Genomic DNA, 20,356 nt, shown 5'->3' with positions numbered 1-20,356 from the left:
TATATATCTAATACCATATATATATAGTTGTTAAGATTACACATAACATTTTTCTTCTATTTTTTCCTGACTTTTCAATTATTTGGCATTATGAATTTTACTTCCTACCAAAAAATTTTTAAAAAGACAACTTATCTTCCTAACACACATTACCTCTCCTTTACATTATTATCCCTGGGTGGGGGGAGATTCATAAATGGGGAATACAGCCAAAGTTATTTGCCAAGAGAACTACCAAACTACAGTTCTGGGTAGGACAGGAGGACAGATGCTTCATTGAACTTGTTTTCTTTATAAGAATGTATTAGATTTTAAAAGAAAAGTTCCTAGAACATTTTCAGTTGGTAAAATTTCCATAAAAAAATGTTTGCTGAAGAAGAGGAGGAGGAGGAGGAGGAGGAGGAGGAGGAGGAGGAGGAGGAGGAGGAGGAGGAGGAGGAGGAGGAGGAGAAGGAAGAAGAAGTTCTCAATCCAGTTTCATAACATATTTCCTATTTGACTTAGGAGCCAAATGCTAGGCATACTGGAGAAATTCATTAGCTATAACTGTTGTTAGTGATGCTTACACAAAACAAAACAAATGGTATAACACGCAGCTACATTCAAGATCCTGAAATGAAACCAAACAACTAAATTCTACCAATATTTCTTAAAAACAAAAGAAAAGAAAACAAAGAAGAAACTTCAAGTGTGCTAAGGGGAATGCTCAGGGCATTGCGAACATACCCCGGGCCACTTGGGGGCTCTGCGGAGGACTGCTGGGTGAGAATCTCCTCCCCACGGCTGGCCACCGAGCGGAGGAGACTCTTCTGGGCTGCTAATTCTTCTTCCAGCTCCTGTGCAAGGCAAAAGACAGATGCAAACAGCGCGTGAGCCTCCATGCCACAGACCAGCCCTTCTGAGATCACTGTCCACAACTCATAGTTGACAACCATGCTACTCTCTCTCTAGAAAATTTGCAGGGAACTTTGGCCATAAACTTCTAAATGCTCATATTTTATAAAAGAGTGAGCTGCGAATAAATCTTCAATGCTCCCTCCAAACTAGCTGGAACCTTATCAGCTTTGATAAAGGTTAGCTGCTGCGGAGAAAAGGAAATCTGTTGGGCAATGGCGCCCTCTAGTGGTCATAAGTGCACTTTTATCTTACAGAACTGATGGTGTTGAGTTGACCAAGACGGATTCTCAGATTCCTGTACTCATATTACGAACTGGACCAGCAGAGGATGTGGTTTTCATTTTCCATTTGTAGTAAAGGATTTTTCTTCTCAGAAAAAAATATTTTTTCTCTTTTATTAAAAAAAATTATAGGGCCAGGAGTTTGGCCTAGAGGTAGAGTGCCTGCCTGCCTAGCAGGCTTAAAAAAACCTGGGTTCGATTCCTCAGTACCACATATATAGAAAAAAAGCCAGAAGTGGTGCTGAGGCTCAAGTGGTACAGCTCTAGCCTTAAGAAAACCTAAGGACAGTGCTCAGGCCCTAAGCCCAAGCCCAGGACTGGCAAAAAATATAATATGCATATATGTATGCGTATATGTGTGTGTGTGCATACATGTTCTATACTCAGCCTTGAGTGTTATTCTTGAGCTTCTCATTTCAGGCTTTTTGCTGGTTAATTGATAAGAATTTCACAGGCTTTCTTGCCTAGGCTGGCTTCAAACCTCAGCTCTCAAGTGTCCTGAGAAGCTAGGATTACAGGTACAAGCCACCTGGAACCCAGCAAACACAGCATTTTAATACACCTTCTACATAAAGTTAAATTATCAAGGAAAATCATTCATCTGGACCCCAAATCCCATTTTCTCACGAGACAACAGTTTCCAATCTTCTTTTGTGGTGGCCTTGACTCAAAAGTAAAGCCAAGTTGCATTTCTTTGGGAAAATAATATGCCATTCAAGCGTCTCTTTCCTGACATTTTAATCAGAATGAAACAGACTCTAATGGGGCCAATCAGAAAGCAGAGTGTTCCATGAGGATAGGGATTATAGTAGCACCATACTGTTGGTAACCTTAACTAGAAGCTTCTCTTAACACCCCAGCAATCATGAGTGAGCCATTGAAACGATCAATGTCTTGCTTCTCACAAAGAGAGGGTAAAGGAATTCTGTAGTGAAGAACCAACTGGTCCTTTCGAAATATTTCCCTCCAGTTCTTGGACGAAGTTGGACACATCTTACTTTTTGTTGCTGCAGACTGTTCTGCCGTTGGTGGGTCCGCGTCGTGCGTGCCTCAGCCAGCCATTCGTGCACGCCTGGACTCTGAGTGGCTGTGAGATCGACATCACTTTCTTCCTTCTCTTGTGTGGCTCCCTGCTTCACAGGAAACAGAAGTTGAGGGTTAGAGGACACCCAGGCAAAGCTTTATCCCAAATGAGGTGGTCTCTGATCATTACAGCCAATTAATAGCTTTTGGACCTGAAATCATAGCTGTAGATATAGATATAGATGCACATACATTTTAAGGACTAAGCCATAAAACTAACTGAAGCTCTGGCATTTCCCTGGGCAAGAGCAATAAGCAGATGATTATATTCAGAAATATTGGAGGGAGGTACGGCCTCATATATGGTCACCAAGTATTAGTCTAGATGATAACGTTAGATCCTTGGAGGGTTTTGGTTGTGTGGGGCATGGGGGGGAGGCTTTTGGGTAGAGCATTATCACACTGCATTTGTCACTGCCTCTCCTTGCCCTTTTGCCTATCCAGGTCCACTTGTACACACATGTGCAGGTGGTTCAATTTTTCCAGAAGGATATTGGCCCAAAAGGATCTCAATACTTTGAGATGCAGTAAGTTCACAGTCCAATTTACCTTCTAGAATTCTGAAAGACCTTAGACTGGCCCCTCAGTCCCTGGGGGAAAGACCTGAGCAGGGCACAGTGCCCAGGCATGCTGCCAGCTCCTGACAGCCGGCTTGACTGAGAGGCAGCACGCATGCGAGGAATGCACAAGTCTTTGTGTGTGGGGGGAGCAAGGCCCTTGAGTATGTGAACTCGACCAACGGTTTCCATGGACTGGTTCAAAATCTGAATAGACCAGGGGACGTGGTGAAGCTGGGAAAGCAGCTTGGAAGCTTGGAAGACGCCATACTCTGGAGATGAGCCTTAAAAACATGTTTTAACTTTATAGTTATTCTAAAAGGAATATACAGAGGGATTGTAATTACGAGTCAGGTAATGAGTACATTGCCTTTTGTACAGTGTCTTCCGCTCCCTCATTCTCTCCCAGTCTCTCCCTTCGTGTCTCCCTCCTAAGAGCGTCCTGTTTGGTCTCAGTGTGTGAAGGGTGGTCCTGTCCAGGCTGCTCAGGTTAAATGGAATCCACAGAGAATGAGATGAGGAGAAAAGCAGCTCAAGGATTCAGAGCACTAAACCCAAGTCATCCCCAGTGGAAGCCACTCAGCTGACAACACAGTGGCCTTAGCCTTGGCCTGTTGACTTTGCCTTGTGGGAAGGAAACCACTTCCTCTCTGTCATTTTCTTTAGCAAATATCTGTTTTTCAGCCCCTGGCTGGAAGATTTCCTTGGAAATTTCCCCCAGCCCTCAGAAGCCACGAACTCCTCCGCTCTGGTGACCATCTTCGGATGAGAGACACTTCTTTTCAAATTCCTCACGCCAAATTGCTACTTGTCACAAATGGCAGTGAGTGAACAACGCACATGCACAGACAAATGTGCAGGTTCGAAGGCTTACTGTGAGCCTCACTCCAGAAGAAATGGTACGGGCTTGGTGTGTGATTTCTGTGTGGCTACATCTGATTGGGTGTGTGGTCAGTGACTTTCTCTCTGACTTAGTCAATCTGAACACTAAGACTTGAATCACAAGAAGATGATTAAGAATCTACTCAAACTTCAGTCTTTCCCTCAGAGTAGGAAGACGCTGGCAGGAAGAGCATAAGCATGGTATTTATGGATTTGTATTCTGTAAGGTGGAAGTGCTCTCGCTCGCGTGCTCTCTCTCTCTCTCTCTCTCTCATAGGCAACAGGAGGTAAGGTGGCTCCTGTCACTAATATTCCCACAGGGTGAGGTAACCTGAGCTATTTATTTATGGACATAGGACAAGGATCACTTTCCCGGGCACTAATCTTTCCCTAGATCAGTGAGGATTGAGAGGTGCTAGATGTTAAAGGAGACATTTCTCCACAAAGCAGCTTCTTGTGGACAGAGGGAAAACTCATTCCTACAGTGGATGCTAATGGGTAAAAATACCCTAAAGTTCTTTCACCAAAAGAGATACCATGGAAATGAAGAGATACTTTTCCCATGTGCTCTTCATCCACATCGCTTCACCAGAGTCTGTCTAGAGGAAAATAGCATTGACCACCCACCACACTGGTCTAATTGGTGAAAAAGCACAAGGTGTTAGGGGTTGGGTGTGGTATGGTGGGCGAGTACATGGCTTTCTGAATAGAGAAAAGGACAAAGGGCAGGGCAGAGAACCAGATGAAGAGGGAAAGGAGGAGGAAAAATAAGAAAAAATATGAAGGTATTCCAATGCTTTAATGGACATAACGTTCCTAAATTCTCCATTTGATGTATAGAAGGTGTTTTTCCCTATTAACTTTAGTTAATTTCAGACACGTCTAGAATCCCTTTCATTTTCTACATGACATGAAATGATCCTTTACATTATAAAAAAAAGTAACATAAACAGGGTGACTTCTATCCCCGTAGGTGGAAAAATAAGCTCTTCAAAAAAAATGTCAAATAAGTTTTAAAAATCCCATCAATATTTCATATGCTAGAAATATGATAGATGACAGATGATAATATTTATAGTTATTTTGAAAATAGCCAATGACAACTCAGCTCAATATTACCATATTATTATTGTTATTGTTTAGTATCTACAAATCACCCCGAAGTAGCCTTAGGAAACCTTTCAGCTGTAGCAGAGGCAGAACTTTATTCAGTTTAAACAACTTCCTGCCACCAAGGGTGGGGACTACGGGACGGGGTTTGGGGCCCTCCCTAGACTTTATCAGCTTCAACCCACACTTTCTGTAAGCCAGCAGTGCTGCCCTATCCAACAGATTGTGGGAGATGACTATTCTTGTCACCTACACTGTGCTTTCTGTGTCTATTGAGAACATTACTTGCATTAACATTCTCAGGATATTTCGTTTAAGTCCAACCATCTCCCTTTATCCACTGTTTTACCTTCTGAGGTTCCATTTACCTACCGCCCACCATAATCCAGAAACATTACTTGTTATGTCTCTGTCAGAATAGATGACTCTTATTACAGTTCATTAATAATGAACAAAATAAAGCTGTTCTAATTTATTAGTGATTACTGTTAACTTCTTGCTGAGACTAGTTTATACAAGAAACTTTCTCATGGGTATTGGCTAAAACATACAACGGCCTCAGAACACAGCCCTGTGGATAAAGAGGGGTTTGCCTTGCTATAATTAGTAGATGAAGATGAAGAAGCTGACCAGGGAGACAGATGAAAGTTTAAGAACTTTGGTCCTCAGTTGCATACTCTTGCCTCTCTCTGCCTCTTCTATGGCGAGAATTAGATTCAATTCAAACGGAATCTATGACCACGAAATCAAATAATCTGAGAACATCTGAAGGGTAGAATGTAGGAGAAATCAACCAAAATTATAGGCATGTGAACGCAGATCGTTCGTCCTGCAGCCTGCGCTTGGAGGGTGATTATTTTTAATCGTGATTAGTTTTAGCTTCTGGTCTCACAGTGGCTGTTCTCTTTGGGTCCGTGGATTCAAGAAATCTTAATAAAACCTAGCTGAAAACTCATGCAAAAGGCAGAGTATGAACACACGGCTGGCTGAAATGTGAATGGTCATGCATTTTATCCTCAGCCATTGGCTGAAAATGCCCAGGCGCCACCCTATCTCAGACCAACTCATCTCACACCGGAGCTGGGGGCCAGCCACGGAGCGCCCACCTGGATGCCCAGCTGCTTGTGGTGGAGGGCTTTCTGCAGCTCCAGAAGGCTCCCCTTGAGTGTCCTCAGCTTCGTGGCTAGCTGCTCTGCTTCGTCCTTTGTGTGGGCCTTGCCTTCCAGTAGCAGGTTCTCGTTGTGGACTGACAGCTGGGACAGCGCCACCACCTTCTGCTCGATCTCCACCAGCATGTTCTGGAATGGCAGGGTAAGGATGGAAGCTGCTGATCCCACTAGCCCCTGGTCCCCTGGGCCCCTGGGAAGAGGACGTCCCAAGAGACAAGCTGGCTTTCCCCAGATGCCTTTTGTCGCTTTGAAAAGTGGGTGGGTTTTTTGTAATCGTCTTGGCTTCTTACTCTCTCCTCACCCCCACCCCCACCCCAGCCTCTTTCTCTCTCTCTGGGATATAGGGACAATATTGAAGATTGAACATGGGATCTCCTAGCTACTAGGCAAATGTTGTTCTACTTGATTCACCTCCCCAGGTTTTTGTTTGCTTGTTTTTGAAAAAATCTCATATTTTGGCCTTGGTTGGTTTCAAACCACCATCCTCCTATCTTCACCCTCAGAGAGCTGAGGTTATAAGCATGTGCTATCCCACTCCACATATTGTCTAGTTTCTCCTATCCACTGAAGCATATTTTATGTAGTTAACAGGTAATGAGAGTGTTATCGCATTATTACTCTTTTAAAGAATATTTTAGTGTTAGATTAGGAGGCTTATGGCTCATCACAGTGAGAATACCATGCCATCCACCTTCCCCTTGTCATCCAGAAGAAGACTTTCCTCTCTCGGGCTACTGCCCTTGCCTCTTTTAAAGATGTTCATTATTTCCCTGGATCTGGAATACACCCAGATACCCTGGTGCCTGGGTTTGTTCCTCTGCTGGGGGTCAGTGCACAGCGGTGGAATCTCCCAGGTGGCCCTGGGAAGGATTCAGTCATGGAGGGAATCCTCTAAATGGGTCCCAGTGTTGTGATCTTTCTTTTTGTCCTCATCCAATCATGAGGCTGAAAGTCTTTTTCCCCCACTTAATCTGCCATGATGTACCATGCTGCCACAACTTCAAAGCCAATCTTTAACACACTAAGATCTCTCCTGGTGTGCCCAAACAAACCTTTCTTCTTTTTTTTTCTTTCTTTTATTTTTTTTTGGTTCTGGGGATCAAACCCAAGATGCTGTACTTGCTAGACAAGCGCTTTGCCACTGAGCTACATCCCAGCCTACCTCTCTTCTTTCTAAACTGAGTTTCTGAGGCTTTCTAGCAGAAAACTAATGTGTATTCTCTGCTATGTATGCGGAAATTTTCATAATAAAGAGCTAAAGACATAGTATGAGAATAAAAACTTTAATGTAAGTACTTCTCAATCAATTCCCAGAGATCAAACATGAGAGGAAGTGAAAAATTCTCTACTTCAAAAGCTTAGCACCAGTGGTTCACAAATGTAATACTAGCTACTCATGAGGCTGATTTAAGGATGGAAGTTCAAAGCCAGCCTGGGTATAAGACTCCTATCTCCAATTAACCTGCAAGAACCTAGAAGCAGAACTGTGGTTCAAGTGGTATAGCACTAGCCTTGAGTAAACCAAGGTCAGGGACAGCACCCAGGCCCTAAGTTCTAAGCTTAAGTCCTAGTACTGGCATACATACACACATATGAATGCGTTCTCTCTCCCTCCCTCTCTCTTTCTCTCTCTCATTCAAAGGACTCTGTCAGAATTCATTGCAGATTCATTTCAGCCTTCCAAACAAAAAGGCCAAGAGGCAAGAGATCAAAAGTTTAGGCCAGCCTGGGTAACCTAGGTTGTCACAAAAAATAAATAACTAAATAGAGACAGAAAGAGAGACAGAGACAAAGACAGAGATGGGGAGGGGAGAGGGGATGAGGAGCAGGAGGAGGAAGAGGAGGAGGAGAAGGAGGAAGAGGAGGAGGAAAAGGAAATTAAAAAAAAGGAAATGGCTCCATTCACCTCTTATCTTCTAAAACTGATGCAAAAGATTTCCAAGCAACACACCAGGATCAGAATGAAAATGACCCACGTGAGCAGCCACGGAAGTTTCCTGGTGTGTGATTCCAGGTTAGACTCCCTGCGGCTCAGTCTCACTTGGTTTGTATTTCCTTTGAACTACTAAACACAGACCCCGGAAGGAGTTTGGTGTCTTCGGTTTTGAAACACGGAGAAGCTGACTATTCTGTCAAGTGTGGAGCCCACTGACAGGAGAGGACAAGTTTGTTCGTTTAATGTTTCCTAAATCACATCTGAGTTTGGGTTCACGCCAGCTCTTACACACCCTGAATACAGAGAGAGGATGGGTGGTGAGGAATGATGTGTACCCCAAGCCTTTCTGCAGTTTGTCTTGTGTGTGGTGTGAGGCGGACACACGCCTACCTGGCAGTCCTCCAACTGGGCCTCCATGTCCATGGGGTCCTTGGGGGCAGCAAGCGTGACATCCAGGCTGGCTTTGGTGCTCAGGAGCCAGTGGTTCAGCTCATCGGCCTCGCTGCGGTACCTCTGCAGGGCCTGCTCCTGCCGCTGCTCCTCCAGCTGCTCATTCAGCTTCTCCTGCAGGCGCAGAAGAGGGGGACACAGGTGGGTGGAGGGGGGAGGGGCACATCCTCCACACCCTCCCCCTCCCCTTGGCCATGGCAGGATGGGTCTTGAGATGAGTAGTTGAGAAAGGATCCTTTCATGACTCTAACGTGCTTTCCAGCTGAAAGGGACCCGTGCAGATGCCAAACCTAGAGAAGCAGCTGGTCATGGGAACGATGGAAATAAGCCAAGGATTCGAACCCAGCACGAGCATAAGGCAGCTGCTGGTAGATGACAACAGACACCTGAACTCAGCAGGGAGTGGTGGGGACTGCGGCAAACTAGGGAGCATTGATTTTGCTCACCTAAGAGGCAGCCACCATGCAGATTCATGAGAAAGAGTGGCTCAGGGTTCCTGAATCTTAAGTGAAATCCAGACTTTAGGTTAGATCTCTGGGCTTTTCAATGCTTAAAAATAATCTGTGTTGAAGCAGACGCCAGTGGCTCACACTTTTAATCCTAGCCACTCTGGAGGCCACAATATGAGATCTGAGCCTGCCTGGACACGAAGGTCCTTGAGACTCTTATCTCCAACTAGCCACCAAAAAGGCCGGAAGTGGCGTTATGGCCGTAGTGGCAGAATGTTAGCCTTAAGCAACAGACCTCAGGGATAATGCCTAGGCCTAGAGTTCAAGCCCCAGGATCAGCAGCAAATCAGTAAATCAATCCATCAATAAAATGATTTGCATTGAAAATATTCTAGCCAATCATTTTACTATTTTGAAACCCCACAAAAGTAAGGTTCAGCCGGGAGCCAGTGTTTCATGCTGTAATCCTAGCTACTCAGCAGGCTGAGATCTGAAGATCACGGTTCAAAACCAGCCTGCGCACAAAAGTCCATGAGACTCTTCTCTCCAATTAACCACCAGAAAACTGGAAGTGGCGCTGTGTGATTCAAGTGGTAGAGCATTAGCCTTGAGCTGAAGAGCTTAGGGACAGGGCTCAGAGTAAGGTCCAATTAAAGTTAACTCTTCAGATGTACTAAATATCTTGTTTTGAAAATGATCTTACAAATATTTGACATTTATTAGTCTTTAATTAAAATTCTTATTAAGTAGTCTAACATGGAGATTATTAATAAGTGGGGCAGATACAATGATAATATATAAAATAAGTAATACAGGAGTCAGCTGTGGGTGGCTCATACTTGTAATCCTAGCTACTCAGCAGGCTGGGATTTGAAGCTAGCCCAGGATGGAAAGTCTCTGAGACTCTTATCTCCAATTAGCCACCAAAAAGCTGGAAATTGAAGCCTGGATCAAGTGGCAGAGTGCCAGCCGTAAGTGAAAAAGCTAAGGGACAGCATTGCAACCCTGAGTTCATGTCCCAAGAGCAGTAAAAGACTTTTAATAAATAAATAAAAATGAATGAAATATATGATCAAGTGAATTATGATTTAATAACAGGTAAACAAATTGATATTCAATTCACATAGTACTGAGAGCCAGTGATGTACAGGAGGATTCTGGGCCCTGGAGACAGAGCGAGTGTGGTAAAGGCTCTCCTGAGACCTTGAGTCTAACCAAATTATAGAAATACTATCCATTCTTGGGACCAAGAATTAGAGTATCAATAGAAGAAAAAATCCCTGAGTTTTTAATGCATACATTACAGTAGCCAAAATGTGTCTCTACCCAACAATATTGAAGCACCAGGGCAGTTTGAATTTGCAAGCACATTCTCAGGAACGCATATGGTCCTGCAGCCAGTCAGAACTCACAAGCCAGGACCACGGTGGCCACACACCGGCCATGCTGTCATCCTGACCCTGGAAGTGAGGTCGTGTCCATAAATGACACTGTGTGACATGTCCAGACCCTGAGGGGTTTTCAGGGACACCAGGGCAGCCTCAGACCCCAGCTCACCTCCAGCAGCTGCCGCTTTCCTGATGCCTTCATCGTGATGGTGGACATTCGCTCGGCCAGGACGGTAAGCGTGGACTGCAGGGCCAGCTGCTCCGCCGGGTCCGACTCCTGGCCCTCGGCCACCAGCTCCTCTGCCAGGGCTGACTGGAGTCCATGGATCTCATCCTGCAGCATGACGATCTCATCTAGAAGGGCCTGCAGGGGATATTGAGGGTCAGACTCATAGGTGGACTTCCAGTGGAGAGAAGTGTCATAGCCTGGCTGAGCCTCACGTCCTCGGTGATTCTGCAGAAAGCTTTTCCCTCAGTCACTGCTGCACCAGCAACCTGGGGTCTGCTCACCCGAGTGTCAAAATGAGGATGCCAGCTGGAATTTCGAGGCCTTTCTGGTTGTAATATGGTGACACCACTGACTTCAGTTAGCCAGTTTGTGACCGGCTCCTCTGTCACTCGAGGAGTGTGTTCACTCTCGTCTGCCTCAGTGGTGGGAATATAAGTGATCACTTCCCCACATTTTAAGACAGAAGAAATCTATAACCCACTTCCATGGTGTGACACAAGAACTGTCTTTCTGTTTCTCTCTTCAGCTCTAAAAACGTGATTCCAGGCCCTCTTTGCTCTCGGCAGTCGATTCTAATGTGGAGCGCCTTCGAAGACAGACATCTGTCCTCAATTTCTGGCAGCTGTTTTCTGAACCCCATGGATCCTGGGTGTTTCCAGTCTGCTAACTGTGGTTGTATGAAAACTGCAGGAGGTTGGGGATGGGCGGGAGCAGAGAGCACTGAGGAACCAGGAAGCAGCCAGGAGTAGCAGGGAACTCGCTGGTGAACAGGGCCAGCCTCTTCAGATGACAGTGAGGAGGCTGCCACAATGGCCAAGCTGGCTGGTGTGACCCTGAGGCCCTTCTAGAAGGAGAAAAACTGGAAAGGTAGTTGCCAGGTGAGGCATGGGTGGCGCCTGGAAGGGGGAAAAGCACTGCTGTGGTCACTCACGGCTCTGAAGGAGCTGATGACTGAAATGATGTAGGGAAACAAAGAAAAAAAGGCCTAAAGATGGGTGAGTGTTCATGTTGATATCTATCTTGAGGAGTTACAAAAGTGTCAAAGGCATGAAACCACTATTGCTCAAGGTACAGGCTTCAGATGAAACGTTCACATCTTTTGTGTTATCCTGAGAGGGCCCCCAGTACAAAAGCACCCTAAAGTTTTGTCTATGGCTGTGCTAGCTGGAAAGATAGTGATCCTAATGGACAGAAGGAAAGAACATTATTCACACACACACACACACACACACACACACACACGGCCCCTCTCACATGCTGTGCAAACACTCCACCTGTGTCACGCCCTAGGCCATTTTCTGACTTTGCCTGAATTCTCCGGCATGTGCCACCACAACAGGCCTCTTTCCTTTTTCAACAGGTCTTCATTAATATCTAGCAGTGACATCTTTCCTGCCCCTGCTATCTGCTGTCCCAGCCTTCCATGCTGTGCTGCAGTAGGGGCCATCTTCCCCTCACAACACCTGACACACAGATGAGCAGCTGGCTTCCCAGTCTGCAAAGGGACTGCACATCTCCACAGATACCTGCTTCTGAAACCACATCACCTCATTGAATCAGGTTCACATCGTCAGCTCTGCTCTCATCATGTAGCTGAAGCTCTGTCTGGCTTATGCAGCCATTTCTAAAATGACCCAAGTCAGAACAGCCATGAGCTAGGAGCTGTCACTGCACCTCTGCCCACGGAAAGCTGAAACATACAGTCTACTATACAAGATCGTGGTGTGGACACACACCCGCTACTACAACAGTGGGCAGATTTGGAGTGAATTTTATTCTCATAACACTGGAGCTCACAACATCAAATGCATCTGGCAATGGTGAGAAAAGGTACTTTGTGTAAGAAAAAGAAATAAAGCAACATGGAGGCATGGAGCCTTTGAAAAGAAAACTCAGGGTCCATTGTCCCAGTTTTGCTTTTTAGACCACGGCATGGAATCTTGCTTATTCCACAAGAATGGCCAGTGGGGAGCAGCTCACCACACCCATCCATCAAGCGGGATGCTGAAGCCTCACCCCTTTTACCTGATGCTCAGCCATCTGGCTCTCTGGGCTCCGGTCTGGCTGGAGACCTTCGCTAAGCTTTGTCTCCATGGCTTCCATCTTTGTGGAGATGGACTGGAGCGAGTCTTGGTATTTTTGTTGGCGTTCCAGTGCTTCATAGAGGGTGCGCTGCTTTTCACTGATCTGAACAGGAGAGAAAGAGATATTAGCTACAGTGGGGGACCTCTTATCTTCTAGCTTACCACACTCCTTTCCTCCTGGCTTTACCCAACAGGGGGCTGGCTGTGTCACTGCATGCATTGCATAAGATAATACTCAAGGAGTGGGTGAGTCTGAAACCAATCCCTAGCTGGTGGGGGGGGGGGCCCGTGGGTGGGGGTGGAGAGGAAACTTACCACATTTTTTAAGGTTTCCCAAGAACGCTGCAAATCACCCAGTTTGGCAGTAGCAGATGGCTCCAGACCTAGTTCGTAGGACTCCTGAGATGCCGCTGGGCTGGGGGTGATCCTGGCAGCATCCAGCTGTAATCTCTCAGGAGACAGAGCTTGGTAATAAGCGATGTCCTGGGAGGAAAAGCTCAGTGTTACAGTTGAAGTAAAGACCACAGTCTACATCAAGCAGCTCTGGGAGCTGTTGGTTGTGCAGAATGGAGTTCTTGGAGCTGAGGCCTGAATGGAGTTTACCCCCCTTTTCTAGGGCCTGAGTACATACTTGAATTTAAAAAAAGCAAAGAGTATTCAGATTATTTTATTTTTAATTTTGGATAATGGAATTAACTTTAGCTATATTTATTTCTGTGTAACAATAAGAAAATACTATCCACTTGGTTATTTTCTTTCTACAAAGTTATTTTATGTATAGATAAAGAACTGCAAATAGAGATCTGCTCAGTCTCCAATACACATTTTTAAAAAATTTTATTATGATTATAAAAGTGTGTACAGAAAGTTTACAGTTAAATAAACCAGGTAAAGAATGCATTTCTTTTTGGGTCATTTCACCTCTTCCTTCAATCTCTCCCAGTTTAATTATATATATAATAGAAAGTCTAGCAACCTTTTGAAATATTAATTAAAAATTATTGGAGGACATCTGATCTGTAAGTTGAAAATATTCTGGTGCTATGACAGATTGACTTTGGTGTTGTCCCCTACACAAATGAGCACCCAAACTCCTAGAACACTAAATACTTACAAAATAAAAAGATACAGGTTAAGGAGAGGGGGGACATATTTTCCAAAGGAAATCTTTGGAGATGGCTTCACTGCAAATAAAACATATGATCCAAAGCTGGGTGTGCTGGCTCACGCCTGTAATCCTTGCTACTCGGGAGGCTGAGGTCTGAGGATCCCAGATCAAAGCCAGCTAAAGATGGTGAGATTCTTCTCTCCAATTAATCACTAAAAAAAGGGAAGTACAGTTGTGGCTCAAGGGGTAGGGCAGTAGCCTTGAGCTGAATTGCTCAGGGACAGTGCCCAGGCCCAGAGTTCAAGCCCTATAACTCACCCAAACAAAACAAAACAAAACATTTGGTCCAAATTCCTGGTAAATATAACTTTGCCAGTATTTCAGATGGCCAAAAATTATTTCTTATTTTATATTTGATGACATGAAAATACAAAGGATTTACGTGTTGTACAAGCATTTGAAGACTAAGTACTAAATACATTAGAGAATCTAAGGGACCTACTTAACTAAATTATTGTTCAGTGCCTAATGAAAGTTCTGAATAAATTTTAAAAGCATTTGTTAAAATAAGTAAATCTATAAACACTAACTTTACATTTGTAGCCCGATGTTTACTGTGTCTAGGTTCATAATTTATAGCAATACATGCAAATGAAATATTAAATACGGGGAAATGTAATGAGAAAACTGAACATATCTAGGACAGGGGTAACAAATAGCTCTCTTCTACTCCTTTCCTGCAAGACCACAAGATAGCATCAAAGTGGATGCTTAAAAGCCTAAATTCTTAAGCTTTTAAATGTTTTAATCTCTTGGGTTATAAACAACATTGTGTGGTTTATTAGTATTGAAATTTACTGTACCAAGATGTATTATTGATGTGCTTCAATATCTTTTATGTATAGTTATCTGTCAGTAAAAGTTTAGTCAGGAAGTAATTAGCAATACTATCTGCGGTACTATTATAATAATTGCAATTATACTCATAATTGTAATGTGTAACATCAGTGCATCGATTTAAAATAACCAAGTCTCAATAAGAAGCACATCCTGGGGAAAAAATTACCGAAGAAGGAGTTCAGCCATAGGGAAATCAGCAGCAGAAATGACCTGGTGTTTGGGGTCTGCCACAGCGCAGACCAGGAATGAGCCAGCAGAGTAAGGCCAGCTTGCAAGTCAGGCACCTGAGATTCTCAAGATATTTTTATAAGAGGCTGAGTGACAGAAGCAAGGGGCTACCATGGGGAGGGGAGGAGTACCCGAGGGCTAAATGAGAGGGAACTACCAGGTGATGCTTACACTTTCTTCTTACAGTGTTGCTGATGAAGCTTCTAGATCATTCCCCAGTGATTACTGTGATGATCTGGGTATTCCACCTTTCTTTTTGCTAGTTTTTTTTTTAAGTTGTTTGTGTTGATTGTGGACAAAGTCGGGCTATATAACTTAGGCTTGGCTGAGACCTAGTTATGTAGCCCAGGCTGGCCTTGAACTCATAATCCTCCTGTCTTAGCTTCTTGAGAGTCTGGCTTACATGGGTGTACCGTCATACCAGCTCTTCAATGGTGACTTTACAAGTTTCAGATCTACATATCCATGTGTTTGGCTACACTGCTGTACTTTGTAATGTTCTCTCTGTAATGTGCATAAGAGGAAGCCCCATATGTTTAGAGCTTGCTACATGACCTCAGTCACCACTGGAAGTGGAGAGCACATTTTCCAAGGATAAGGGTAGTGGGCAATTACAAAGGAAAAGAATAGCTTTAAATGTTTTTAATTTCTTTTTACACTAAGCCTCTAATATAAATACAGTCCTCAAAAGAACTAGAATTAAATAAATTTGTTACTAAAAATTCCTTCTCTTCTGGCTTTCTGTTGTACACATGGCTGGTGCCTCTACTGTAGGAAGAAGTGACAACTGCTATTTTTTTTTTTAAGGATTGGATGCAGACAAGAATCCAATGTATAATCTACAAAATTGAGAAGAGAGGGGGAAAGCTGGGGGGGGGGTGTTGAAAGAGGTACCATTGACCAAGGTATATTCAAAAGCTGCTTTGTTAAACAGTAAGCCCTTTGTACAAATACTCAAAGAAAATTAAAAGGATGTGATTAAAGATTTTAAAAGGATTTGAAAATATGCCACCTTCTGGAAGTAGATAACACAGGTCTATTTAAGGAACACACACATCTGATAACATAAACCAAGCCCTGTGAATCGTCTTATCTCCATAGGGACCATCCTTGGAGATGTGTCCTTCATTGCTTTTGGCTGGTACTCACTACCTGAGCCATGCCTTCATTTCTGACATTTTTGCTGGTCCACTGGAAATGAGAGTCTTTCCGAGTTACTGGCCTGAGCTGACTTCAGAGATTCTTAGATCACAGGCTCCTGAGAATCTAGGATTACAGGCACCAGCCACCAGCACCAAGCCATATCTTCTGGTTTACAGAGAACTGCCGTAATTAACATCACATTTACTTTTAGGTCTGGCAGTGAAGTAACCTCACCTCCCACTTACAAATAGGAGGTAAGAACCTCTCCAGGGTTACTCAACCTTGAGCAGGAAGGGCTGAGACACTGGGGCGCTTCTGACCAGATGGCCTCTTGTGCTACTGCTTTTTATTCAAGGTGATTCTTCTCTCAACGCTTCTGTGGAGTTTGAGTCTCAGTTTGCATCAAAGTAGAGTAGGAAACTGCAGCAGGCTCCAGAGACACCCCAGGGTTCTGTTCCTGAGTGAGCTAAATTATTCTTACTCCACTTCTCAGGGCTACTGCCGGCATGCAAACCCACTGGCTGTGACTTGGCTCTGTTTGTTATGTAATGGGGATCTACTTACAGCCCAAGCAAAAGCTGTTGCACAGCTGTGCTTTCATGAAGCAGTTATATTTGGCTGGGCCTTGACAATGCTGCCAACACATTGTCCAGGGCTTCTCTAGTCAGTTGTTGCTCCCAGGGCTTCCACGTCTTCTCGTTTGTATTGCTATACTGGAATAACACGTGGTGATAGTGACCACATTTATTTATTTAAGCAATGCCAAGCAAAATTTATTTACTTAGCTTCCACTGAAGCAAGCTTTTTATTTTTCCAGTGCTCAGAGCCTGAGCACTGTCCTTGGGCTTTTTCCTCAAGGCTAGAGCTCTACCACTTGAGCCACACCACCACTTCTGGCTTTTTTTTATGTACGTGGTATGGAAGAATCAAATCTGGGTCTTCATGCATGCTAGGCAAACACTCTACCACTAGGCCAAATTCCCGGGCCATGGGTCAAGCTTTTTAATTTGGTCACTACCAAAATTACCAGCATAAAGCAAGGCTGGAGGTAAGGTTCAAATGGTAGATCATTAGCCTACCAAATATGAGACACTGAGTTCAAACTCCAGTACCACTAATAAAAAAATAAACAAATAGGCATCATGTAGACTTATAATTTGACTATTAGTCTCTTAAAACTCAATATTATTCAATAATTGTACATAGTATATAACAATTTTCAATATAGTGGTCAGCTGATTGGAGTGGTGTCTCTAGTTCTAGGAACCTGTGAGTACAGAGACGAGCATTGTGTCAAAGGATGAGCAACATATATTATGTATTTTAAATCAGGTTTCGAATATAGTTGCCTTCATCTCTCAGGACATCCTAAACATTACCCTTTTGTTATGCCTTTAAATTTTATCTGGTCTTGTGTGTGTGTGTGTGTGTGTGTGTGTGTGTGTGTGTGTATGCGCGCGCACGTGCATGCATGTACTGAACCTTGAACTCAGGTCCTTGAGTTCTTGTCTAGATTTTTCACTTAAGGCTATTACTGTAGGATTTGAGCCTGACCTCCACTTTTGGCTTTTTGCTAGTTAACTGTCACATTTGTTGGTCTAGGTTGTCTTTGAATCACAATCCCTAGGTCTCAGTTTCCTGAATACCTAGGATTACTAGAGTGAGCTACTTACCCGTTCCTAGCTTATCACTTTTGTTATTATTACCACTTTTGTTATTATTCATTCTGTTAGTCTTTTTCTTTGGAATTTAAGGTCCTTTGGGTGAGGCTACTGTCACCTTTATGTAGGTTCATTTGCAAGACCCAACTCAAGGGTTTGTGTCAAGCAGAGCCATATTGATTTTTACTAGGAAAGTTGCACTGCCTAAAGGTTTGAATAATTGTGCATTCCCTTTTGATTGTGACCACGGTTCTGTTTAGTACTGAAGTCCTAATTTGAACGTTTGAACTTCAAATAAAAAGACTGACAAATTTAAAGACAAGCTTATAAGATATTTGCATGGGTTAGTGGTTTTTCTGATAATACAGTTCAGTTCTTTTAAGTACATGTAATTTCATAGTCCTATAATTAAAATTTTTGAAAGTTGCTTTGGCTTAGCAAAATACAGTATTGTTTAATATGCACTAAAATTTGAGTTATCATAAATGCATCTTAAAAAATTGTATCCTGTATTTTTCACTAAAAGTCTGGTTGTATAATTTTAGAAAAAATATACTTAATGCATTGTATAACAGAAGGTAGCTCATAATGATTCTCATAATTGTTCCCATATATAATCTTCATGTTATAAGAAACAAAAGCAGCCAGATGCTGGTAGCTCACACCTGTAATCCTAGCTATTCAGGAAGCTGAGATCTGAGGATCACAATTTGAAGCCAGCCCAAGCAGAAAAGTCCCTGTAAGACTCATTTCCAATTAACCACTCAAAAACTGGAAGTGGCACTGTGGCTCAAGACGTAGAGGGCTAACCTAAGCCTAGGTCTTGAGTTCAAGTCCTGAGTTCAGGACTGACCACAAATATAAATCAATCAATAAATAAAAAGGAAAAAATAAAAACATAGCACAATGAACACATTTTCTGTGTGATAAATGTCAGTACTGTGTTCAATGAATGTAAAGCTCACTCCAGAATTGTGCTGTTTTTATGACAGTGTGACAGATGCCGTTCATTTGCTCTTAGGAGGCAGGACCCTATCTGATCTGACTGGTGGAATGGAAGCAACAAGGAAGTCTTGTTTAAAAGAAGCGTTTTTAGGCTACAATTCCCACGACCTGATTTTTTTGCTTATCTCACTGTCCTTAGCACAGGAAAAGGGGATGACATGCTGGGCCAGAGGTCTCACCTAGCAGTCCTATTTGCGCAATTGCAGCACCTGGTGGCCCAGAAACCAAATGCAATGAGGAAGATTCACACCCGCAGCCTCCTGAGCACAGAAGAGGATGGAGCCACACTTCCTCCCAGAGCTCAAGGAGAGGGGAACAGAAAGGAGAGTTACCTGGGTAACAGCTGCCTCAGTGTGAGCCACGGGTGAAGGGGAGCGGCAGACCGGTGGGGAGGACATCTCACTGTTGGTTCCTTCCTCTCCGGACTCTTCTGTGACAGGAGACAGCAGGGTATGACAGCGACCCGCTGTCATCTGACACAGGAAATCGGGCCAGAAGGACAGGAAAGTCAGTTAGCCAGGTGAGCAAAAATCTTGGCTAGATGCAAGGCCAGAACAGTTAATTATATAACATGGATGCTGTTGCCTGAGACACTAATTGACATATTAAATTCTGTGTCAGCACGCAGAAGTTTGTGTTCACATGAATATTCTTAGGGAATCATTTGCAAAACCAACACAGATGGGGAGGTGTATGATATCCAAGAGTTCGGCTGTTAATGAAAAACTTTCTTTTTAATCTACTTTTTGAGTGTTGTGTGTTCATAAATAATATTTCCTCCCCATCAAAAAACACTCACGAATCATCTGAGTGAGGTAAAACAAATCTATGAATTACAACGCTGTCTTATAGCATCTCAAGTTCCAAATATCTTAGGGAAATGAATGCATCAAAAGCAACATCTTGGGATTAAGTAGTAGTGTCAGTCCCTGAAGTCAATCCCCAGTACCCAGGAGGAAAGAGGGAAAAAAGGTAAATAAACAAAGAAGCCTATTGCTCCACAGGCAACAGGCTTGGTGTTTCACTGCTCCAGGCATAGCACATGGGAAAGAAACTAGTTCAGGTTAAATGTGAAGTGAATGACAGTCAATGCATTTTCTGTGGAACGGAAAGAAATCCATGCAGTTTACTTCTTCAAACCCCCAGCTAAACTTTGAATTCTTTATTTCTATGATTTTTGTTTGCCCATGATAGTTTCCCTTCTAAATTTCATTCAACATGTACACACAGAGCACAAGCAATTCTCCCATCCCTCAGAAAACCAGACCGCCACCCATGCAAAGGAATTTTTTTTTATTTACACAAAGCACAGAGCCTTTCAATATTATTGCTAAATGATAATCAAATGAAAGAACAGATCTTGGACCCGGGTAACTCAGCGTCTCAAGCAAATAATTTCATTTCATTTGAACTGTCCCTGTTCAGGGATGTCAAAGACTGGCTCTGGTTCTAAAGGACTCCCAGAGAATGAAGGAAACAGCCCTTTAATGCCAACCCAGAAGGCTGACACCTAAAGGTAGCCTTGGAGAGGGATCCAGGGCCAAGTCCAATCTAGAGCGCAGAGCCATGGCGGGAGGGAGGGACCGGGATCCTTACCATAACCACAGAGGGGTGGGCTGGGGGCACGGAGAGGAGGTCCCCGTCCAGGTCCTCGGTCCCTTCGGCCAGTCCCTCCACCTCGGTCACCGTCAGGAGCATGGTGGCGTGTTTGGCTTTCATGGTCAGCATCTTGCACTTGGAATTCAGCGAGGCGATCTGTTCCTGGTAGCCCTTGATTTTGTGCGCCAGCTCCTGAG

At 43.7% G+C, this 20,356-nt stretch overlaps 1 protein-coding gene across 1 annotated transcript in view; it reads right to left on the bottom strand.

Moving 5' to 3' along the window:
• The window catches only part of Syne1 (spectrin repeat containing nuclear envelope protein 1), a 364,140-nt gene that overhangs the window by 112,619 nt on the left and 231,165 nt on the right, over positions 1-20,356 (bottom strand). The window contains exons 92-100 of the mRNA XM_090337945.1: positions 20,157-20,351; positions 18,893-19,033; positions 12,831-12,998; positions 12,457-12,618; positions 10,372-10,566; positions 8,306-8,479; positions 5,917-6,108; positions 2,177-2,311; positions 727-836 (exon numbers count right to left, since the gene is read on the bottom strand). Coding sequence (XP_090194071.1) covers positions 727-836; positions 2,177-2,311; positions 5,917-6,108; positions 8,306-8,479; positions 10,372-10,566; positions 12,457-12,618; positions 12,831-12,998; positions 18,893-19,033; positions 20,157-20,351 — 1,472 coding nt within the window. The remainder of the gene's footprint in view (positions 1-726; positions 837-2,176; positions 2,312-5,916; positions 6,109-8,305; positions 8,480-10,371; positions 10,567-12,456; positions 12,619-12,830; positions 12,999-18,892; positions 19,034-20,156; positions 20,352-20,356) is intronic.

This window comes from Megascapheus bottae, chromosome 8 (genome assembly GCF_031878675.1).
Source record: "Megascapheus bottae isolate mThoBot1 chromosome 8, mThoBot2.hap1, whole genome shotgun sequence".
NCBI classification, from domain to species: Eukaryota; Metazoa; Chordata; class Mammalia; order Rodentia; family Geomyidae; genus Megascapheus; species Megascapheus bottae.
This window is presented reverse-complemented; position numbering and strand designations above follow the sequence as displayed.